Source organism: Bufo bufo, chromosome 10 (assembly GCF_905171765.1).
Source record: "Bufo bufo chromosome 10, aBufBuf1.1, whole genome shotgun sequence".
Lineage (NCBI taxonomy): Eukaryota > Metazoa > Chordata > Amphibia > Anura > Bufonidae > Bufo > Bufo bufo.
In genome coordinates this window covers 18835793-18845175 of record NC_053398.1, presented here as the reverse complement: position 1 = coordinate 18845175, position 9383 = coordinate 18835793, and the positions used below count along the sequence as shown (strand labels likewise).

The 9383-nt window shown below is 47.8% G+C and overlaps 1 protein-coding gene across 1 annotated transcript; it reads right to left on the bottom strand.

Moving 5' to 3' along the window:
• Positions 1–229: 229 nt before the first annotated feature.
• Positions 230–6850, bottom strand: FGF19 (fibroblast growth factor 19). The gene is made up of 3 exons (XM_040408863.1): positions 6616–6850; positions 4115–4218; positions 230–532 (listed from the first exon to the last, which is right to left on the bottom strand). Exons 1-3 carry the CDS (start codon positions 6848–6850, stop codon positions 230–232), a joined length of 642 nt encoding a protein of 213 aa, XP_040264797.1.
• Between the last annotated feature and the right edge of the window lie 2533 nt (positions 6851–9383).

Sequence of the window (9383 nt, the reverse complement as noted above, 5' to 3'; positions counted from 1 at the left end):
TTATGGTCCCTTTAAATCCGTAATAGGTTATAATAGGTCTGTCCAGGCGTTTAACAGTACAGTTTATTGGGCCAGTTTTATTGCGGTTTACGATCAGTAAACCGAAAAAGTTTCTGGTGACTTGACCTTTCTTGTCTCAGATTTCGTGGCCTCCATGTGGAACTTTTTTATTTATTGGCTCCTTCCCTTCTTCATCCTCCATCTCAACGAGAGTCCATAAATACCACCGCTAGTTTTTGTGAAAGGTCCTGTGATCTACAAGCCTCAGCGGGTCCATGCTCTCCACATTATGACTGTTTTTATGGCCGTTATCGTATGGATACTCATCATCTTCCCCGTCATCCTGGTAAAGATCCAAGGGGTCCCACTGCGTCACTGGTAGGAAATGGGACAAACTGCCTTTCCCTTTGGACTGCTGCCTCGACTTGTCCTTGTTTATAGAGATGGCCATCCCATATTTTGGCGATTTATAGACATTGAATCTACCGGCGATAATTTCTATGAAGGAACAGTCTTCTGGAGAATAAGCATTCTAGGGGAGAAAAAAATGAAAATAATGGTTAGATTTCACAATGATAATTATAGGAAAACTTTTCTGTTGTAACACAATCTACAATAGACAGGAAATTCTCTGCTGATGATTTTTTTTCCGACTTCCAAATCCCCTGGATAAAGATAGAATGAAATAACATTCTGTCTGTCACCACTAGAGGGAGTTTAGGAGTTTACCGCATACTGCTTATACATGGAACTCAATAATATAACAGTACGCAGCTTCTCGGCTCCCTCTGGTGGCTGCCGGCAGACAGTGTGACTAGGAAAGTCACTATTAGACCGGTCACAATGTAAGACTACCTTTCACTTAGGGCAATTTCACACTAGTGTATTCAGTCCGTGATGTATTCTCCGCGTGACTGCGCTATTTCCCAGACTGAACACTGCTCATGTGATATGAACTCACAGCATTATAATGATCTATAAATAATCCTGAGTTTTCCTGCCTAACCTCGGCATTATGTGTACAATTCGATATAGCCAAGGTCGGGCAGGAACAGACAGCATTATAAATCATTATAATGCCATGCGTTCGTGTCCCAGGAGCAGCGTTCAGTCTGGGAAATACTGCTATCACACAGTGGATTGTTCATTCTGGAGAATATGCAAATTAGCAGTTAAGTGCACCTAGGGCGGATCCAGGCCACTCTGTGCAACCTTGCTCCTCCTGCTGCCTCTTCCAGCCCCTCCCTCTCCTTGATTGACAGGGCCAGGGTCCTATATAGGCATCTCGCCTAGCTCTGTCAATCAAGAGGAAGAGGGAGGGGCAGGCTGAGGAAGCAGGAGGAGCATGGGTGCACAAAGGGGCTTAGGCCTGCCCTCGGTGCACTTAATTGCTGATTTGCATATGGATTCGAAGTCCTTTTTCTCCAGAACAAAGCAACGGATCGGATCAGCTGTATCCTGTCTCTCTTCCTGCTCGCTGTTGCTATGTCTATGGCATGCAGGAAGAGAGACAGGACATGGCATGCTGGTGCCTTCTCTTCATTCCGCTGTTCGTGGGGGTGCCGGGGGTCGGACCCCCGCCGATCTGATATTGATGCCCTATCCTGAGGACAGGTCATCAATATTAAAAGCCTGGAAAACCCCTTTAATATCAGACACCCAGCACCCCCACCAATCAGAGCTGATCAGTGGGGGCGCGGGGTATCGCCCCCTCACCGATTGGATATTATTGACCTATCCTGAGAATAGGTCATCGATATCAGGGGCCTGGAAAACCCCTTTACGTATGTAAATCTCCAAGGTGTTTTACAGAAACGAAATGCAACAATTGTATTAGAAAGTTGCAGAACGTTTCATTATTGACTCAGTTCATCATCCCTGCTTGATGTCAGTGAACGGAAGCATTTTTGTTTACGTCCAAGGGGCCGATAACATGTGATGAGCTAATACTTCTAAAAGCTGAGCGTTTGCTACAGTGTATCCAGTCTAGGCAATCCTCTTGTGAGCTCTAGGGTTTGCTACAATGTATCATTTGTAGGTCACAGAATAAGGCCCCATGCACGCAGCCGTGGCCGTATCGCGGCCCGCAAACGGCAGGTCGGCAATCCACTCCCGCCGGCCGTGTGCACCAAGCATCACGCATGCTGAGCCATTCACTTGAATGGGTCTGCAATTCCGGAGATGCGGAACGGAGTTACGGAACACTGGAAGCACTACAGAGTGCTTCCGTGGTGTTTCTTTCCGTTGTTCCGCACCGCAAATAAATGATATGTCATATTTTTTTGCGGTGCGGTCAAGTTGAATGGGTCCGGCCCTCTGCACGGATGTTGCCCGTGCATTGGGGACCGCAATTGCAGTCCCCAATGCACGGAACGGCTGCACGACGGCCGTGTGCATGAGGCCTAAGTCTGGCTGAACAACGTTCATGTTTAGTCATTTATTTTTTTAAGGCTTATTATGGCAGTGTATGAAATGTGCTGCGCCAGGTGTTCAGCGCCTTTGGAACAATACCGCCAGCTAGCAATGTGTGTCTGTCCCGCTGTCCGAGCCTCGGCATTATCAGCGCTGTGTGTCCCATTGAACTCAAGTTCATTCACTCGCCGTGACTGAGCCAAAAATAAAGTGTGAGCTGTGTGATTGTGCAAAGGTAGGCGAAGGGTCAATTCATTAACAACCTGGAAATCCTTGCCCTCGCTTCAATTATTGCTGACTGGGATCCAGAGAAGGGAGGACGCTAAAGGGTGGTGCCGAGGTAGCAGTCGCACCCAAAGGCCCCTCTGTCACATAAGTCACCAGTAGAGATGAGCGAATCGAATCCCACGAAGTGGAATTCGATCCGAATTTCAGGATAAATTCCTGATTGAATGGGTCCGCGATCCGGCTGTTCCGCAAAAAGATAGGACATGTTCTATCTTTTTGCAGAACGGAAGTATGGGACGAAAAACCCCACGGAAGCACTCCGTAGGGTTCCTTTCCGCATCTTCGGATTTGCGGACCCATTGAAGTGAATGGGTCCGCATCCGTGATGCAGAATGCATAAGGAGGCCTTAGGCTACTTTCACACTAGCGTTCGGAGCGGATCCGTCTGATGTTTCATCAGACGGATCCGCTCCGATAATGCAGACGTTTGCATCCGTTCAGAACGGATCCGTCTGCATTAAAACTTAGAAAATTTTCTAAGTGTGAAAATGGCCTGAGCGGATCCGTTCAGACTTTACATTGAAAGTCAATGGGGAACGGATCCACTTGAAGATTGAGCCACATTGTGTCATCTTCAAGCGGATCCGTCCCCATTGACTTACATTGTAAGTGTGGACGGATCCGCTCGCCTCCGCACGGCCAGGCGGACACCCGAACGCTGCAAGCAGCGTTCAGCTGTCCGCCTGGCCGTGCGGAGGCGAGCGGAGCGGAGGCTGAACGCCGCCAGACTGATGCAGTCTGAGCGGATCCGCATCCATTCAGACTACATCAGGGCTGGACGGAAGCGTTCTGCTCCGCTCGTGAGCCCCTTCAAACGGAGCTCACGAGCGGACAGCAGAACGCTAGTGTGAAAGTAGCCTTACATGTATTGAATATATATACGCTCAGCTTCTTCTCTAGTGTTCTCCCTGGTGGTGCAGCTCGAGGAAGATCGAAAAAAAACCAAAATATCAAATGGGAGAATGCTGAGAGTTGCAGTTTTGCAACAGCTGGGGGCCACAGGTTGGAGAACCTTTAGGTGTTGCTGAAAAACTTAGTCGGCTCAACTTCTTCTCTAGTGCCCTCCCTGATAGTGCACGCAGAGGAACATATCAAGACTTTAAAGGGTTGGGTTAAGGCCATTGGTTGTGTCTCTTGAATCTGAACGCTGGCATCAAGGTTGTTCTCCTAAAGATTTTCATTGCCCTCATGGACAGAAAAGAGGAGTTCTCTGTCCGGAAACCTGAAGGAGCCTTTATAAGTCATTGGGATCTGTAAGGATTCATTGCAAAACACATTGGTCCGTCATGGATCCTGTACGATGGATGATGCCAGCGTGATCAGACTCTTCTATACTAAAAAATATATATATATAAAAGTTTATCTAAAAACTGAATTTGAGAAAAGGGGGACAGGTGCCCCTCAAGGAACTCACCATTCCATAAAGCGTTCCGTCAGTCGCCATGCAGAGATACAGAGAAGAGTGATATCCTTTGAAGACCACCAGCCCGATGTCGACGGCTCTGATTTCAAGTAAACCTGTTTTCAAAGACAGACGGACGTCATTACATTCTGCATGTACATTTACCATAGACAGGGGTGCACCTAGCCTGAAACGGCGCCCCCCCCCTTCCCATGCTAATTTCTTAACCTAACCCCTTTTCCACAGTGAAAGCGCTCATTGCCTATGGTCCTTCCTCTTGCCCCTAGCTGGCGCTGCCTGAGGCGATGGCCTCACCTGGCCTCATAGGCGGTGCACCCCTGACCATAATCTAATGCAAAGTACATTAACCCACTGGGTCAGAGTATGCTGGGAGCTGTAGTTCTGCAACAGCTGGAGAGCCACAGGTTAGGCCTTGTTCACACGTCAGTTATTTCCATCAGTTATTGTGAGCCAAAACCGGGTGCGGGTCAAAAACACAGAACAGTTGCAGATTCCACTCCTGGTTTTGGCTCACAAAAACGGATGGAAATAACTGACGTGTGAACAAGGCCTAACCTGCGGCTCTCCAGCTGTTGCAGAACTACAGCTCCCAGCATACTCTGACCCAGTGGGTTAATGCACTTTGCATTAGATTATGGCTACATGGTGACTTGCAAATGAGCCCTTATGGAAAAATGTGTGCAATGATTCTATAGGGAGCAAAAGAAATCAGACCTGAGTAATCAAACAGCTATTGAGCTGCTGCTGCTGGGATGAGCATTGTAGAAATAATAAAAAAAAAAGCTGCATTCAATATTTTTGCTGGTAGTTTCTGGAGCTTTTGAGGCAAACACAGCAAAAATGTCTCCAGAATTAACTTGTTGTCCAGGATCAGAACACTGTGGCCGCTTTCTTGCATAAACAGCACCACCCCGATCCATAGGCTGTGTGTGGTATTGCAGCTCAGCCCCATTCACTTTCATGGAGCTGACCAGTAATGCCGCAATGCACGGACAGGTGGTGGCGCTGTTACCGATCCTGGACAAACCCTTTAAATGTATGAACCTTGTCTTCTATGAAGATGATTCTAGTGCCAACATCAGGAACTACAAATCTCAGCATGCTCCATTCATTTATATGGCTGTTTCAAGAACAGCCAAGTTAGCATGCATGCTGGGAGTTGTAGTTTCACAACAGCTGGAGAGCGGGAGGTTGCCGACCCTGTACTAGTTCAGATAGATTGTCGGCACCCAATGGTGACGGGGACTGATGTCTGTGTACTGCGCCGCACAATCTGCTGGTGCTACATAAGGGTCCATTCACATGTCCGGATCCGCAAAACACAAACACCGACAATGCGCGTTCAGCATTTTACGGACCGCACATCGCCGGCACTTTCATAGAAAATGCCTTTTTTTGGGCGGAACGGAAGTGCGGACAGCACATTCCGGCCCCATTGAAAATGAATGGGTCCGCACCTGTTCCCCAAAATTGCGGAACGGATGCGGACCCATTTTGCGGACGTGGGAATGGACCCTAAGTCACCAGAAATGTTATGCCTCCATTCGTGGCTGACGTACAGACTGGACGTATGCCAAACAGATGCGAACAGATCCTAAGATTCACCCCTGCCTGATTCAAATCGGCGTATCTTCTGTCCGTGTGCTATACACGTGTGCAGTGACCGGCGCACCGACTCTTTATAGCCAAAGACTCAAGTCACACGTCCATTTTTCACAAAGCACAGCGTGCACTATTCTTGTCGGTTTTCATTTCAAGACTCATTCGAGTGTATGGATGCCCAAAAGATGGACACCATGCAGACATCCACGTGGATTGACACGCACCCGTCTTTTTCGGACGTCATTCACAACAGCTGAATTACACTCTGCTCATCGCTGGCCGTAGAGGAGAAGTTTTACCCCCCAGTGTTTTTATGCAAGGGCAGTGATTGGGGTGATGTCCCCGGCAGGAGATCTAGCTGAGGGCCTCTGGAGGAGCATTGCCCTGGGCGCTACGGGTCGCCACTCTGTCTCGGCCGGGGTATTGAGATACAGGGCTAAGACATTAAGCTGAATCATTCCCCCCAGATGACGGAGACCCCGTGGCTCCCACTTGGAATTCCGTAATGGGCAGGGGAAAAAAATTCAGTTCGTCCTATACTTGCTGCGACCCCTGGAAATCATTTCAGGTTGTTGCAGCCGTTCCTTCACTTGGGGCAAAAATAGCATGGCTTATTAATGCGCGACCAAGACATCTGGGGCAAAATCCCTCCTGGCACCCCCTCCGTACCTAGAGCCCTGTAGAGCATGGTGGTCAGAAGACCGCGAACCCGTCTGTGCCCATGCTTCAATTGTCTTAGGATAAGTTCTGCATCCCCTGCCACACGCAAACATTTTTGATTTCCCACTGCATAGAGTTGCATGCATGCACAACTTTTTTGAGTCGCTCCTTGCAGCACCCGCACAGCCCCAATCCACGCGAGCGGACGTATAAAGCTCGCCTGTACTCACTCTGAGGACTCGTATGCCTTTCCGCGTCCACTCTGCCGTCGTTGTGTATCCTGAGATAGTAGCTCTCCTGTCCGTGCCTCCTGACCGTCTGCAGTCGTCTTATTCGTATCGTTTCCCCCCAGCCGGTGTGCACGTGCGGCCCTGCGTCGGGAAGGGGCAACGCGCAAACCGGCCGGACAAGCCATAGCTCCACCAGCACGACGCATCCGAGCAGCTGAAGCAGCCTCTTCCACATCTTCTTTTCCCGGGCTGGAAATTGCAATTTGAGAGCTCAAAGGCACCACGCCGTGCGACACTAAAGTTACTAGACACAGACTAAAGACAAGTAATGCTTTTTGCCTAATTGCCTGAGGGCTGTAGTAAATACAAAGCCAATCCCCTGCCTTTTATAGATCCTTTATCAGCTGTTTAGATGAAGCAATAGATATTCATAGCAGTCACAGTGACAGCCCCGACTATTGATCGCTCGTCATATTACATCATTCCTGGGAAAGTCTTTTTGAATTTTCCTATCAACTTTGACTGTCACGACAACATTTCTTATCTAGAGTTGGTTTTCTATTCGAATTCTGAGGTCTACTTTTCTATGGTATTTTTAGCTCGTGGTATAAACGTACATTCGTGAAATGCTTGACTTTCCTGGCGTCTCCTAGTAAACCCTAAAAGATGAACCTCCTAATTGTCCTCATGATGGACTTCCCCGGGAAAACACCTCCACTGACAACAAAGACGTTTCCCCCAACGTCTTTGTTGTCAGTGGAGGTGTCTGGTCCCCAAGTCCAGCGGTGGACTTGGGGACCAGAAGTCAAAATTTATCCGCACTCTGGCTGTAGAATTTATTTTTTTTTAATTAAAAAATAATTTTAGCAACTTTTAGAGAAGACAAAAATCCATCATTTTTCTACATAATCGCCCCGGTCACTGCTGTCCAGGTTTGAACGTGTCACATCAGTACATTTGGGACTGCGGTTAAAAAAAAGAAACATGGCTGCCCCACTTGTGATTTGCACAAAGGAAGAGGAGCATGCAGGTCTGTGCGCAGTATGGAGAAAGTGTTAGTGTATGAGCGGAGGGAGAAGGAAGGTCGCGCGACGAAGGAGCCGGAACGCCCATCCACGACGGATAACGTTGGGCGCTTACGTGAACGGATTCTGTTGGATAGACAAGCGACGGTGGATTTTAGGGGGCAAATCAGCCACGGCTCTGTGGGGAAGACGGCGGTGCATTCATGGCTCACAGCTCGTCCCAAAAACATTTTTTTCAGTAATGAGGGAATACGAAAGCCCGTCGACAGAAGGACAAAGCAGGGAGATGATGTCGAAAAAAAAGTTTGTCTTTCCTCTGAAAGTTGATTAAAATAAAATTAAAATTTTTGACTCGCCCTCATATGTTGGTTTGGTTTGGGGAAGGGGGGGGGGGGGGTGATGCAGGTTTCTCGCCCCTTCCATAGTCCTGTTTGTTTTTCACGTTTGGACGTCTGCGGGAGGAGAGAGAGAGCTGGGAAAGCTCCACTCGGTAAATGTAACCTCAGGTTAAACGCATGAACCCGGCAGCGGTAGCCGTGAACATAAGTTGAACTTTCACCGGGTCACAGGTAAGAACGAGCGATAAATACGCAGGAGAAATGCGGTGATATCCCTTTAAGGAATTACCCTTTTAACATTCACTTTCAAACCAAGCTATATATTTCTTCTTTTTGTTTCGACTTGCCTCGTATCATGGCTTGAGATCTACCGTTGGGGAACATGCGTGTGGTCATATCGGACGCCGCCTACAACCTGTACATTCGCAGTATGTACGCCGGAGGGGGGGGGGTACGCGTGGGTAGGATTTTCCGACGTGTGCCAGAGCCATACATCGCCCATAGGTTCCCCAGCCCTGTGCCAAGCGCAGTGTGAATGCACCCTTATCTGCTGCAGACTTTATGAATGAGGAAACCCTACAATAAAGAGGCAGCCGCCATAGAGTGTTTTAAAAAAGATTGGGGGTCGGACACCTCTGTAGGGCTCCTGCATGCAAACGTATTTTCATTCCGTGTCCATTCCGGGTTTTTTTTGGGGACCGTATGCGGAACCATTCATTTCAATGGGTCCGCAAAACCCCCCTCCCGGAAGTTACTCCATGTGCATTGTGTTTCCGTATGTCCGCTGCACAAAAAAATAGAACATTTCCTATTATTGTCCGAATTACGGACAAGGATAGGACTGTTCTATTGGGGGCCAGCTGTTCCGTTCCGTAAAATCTGGAATGCACACGGACGTATTATTTGCGGATCCTTTTTTTTTCCGGACTGCAAAATACATACGGTCTTGTGCATGAGCCCTTATATGTATGTAGAGCTTGCCTAGGGTTGGAGGAATGCGTTATCCATAATAGCTCACCCCAATTATCATCTGTAGTAGCAATGCCCAAACGCCACTGCAATCCGGGATCGGCAGAAGTTCCAGCTGCCCACTGAATAGCAAAATACTATGTATTGCTTAGTTTGATGTGGAATACCCCTTTAACTGTTCCAGTGCATTTATTGGATGAAACTATTATGGTAAGGATGTGTGTGTGGGGGGGTAACATAAAAATCTCATAGAGGAGGTCCTGCAACCTGTATTGGTTTTAGTGCCAGTCACCACTAGATGGCGCCTCACTACTATATTTTAAGATAATTCTATAAATGTCTGTGATCAGAATTTTCTGATTTTTATTTTTGTATTTTCTATGTTTATATACATTTATAAATATATTATTTTTTCAGAGAAAGAATAGGATGTAAC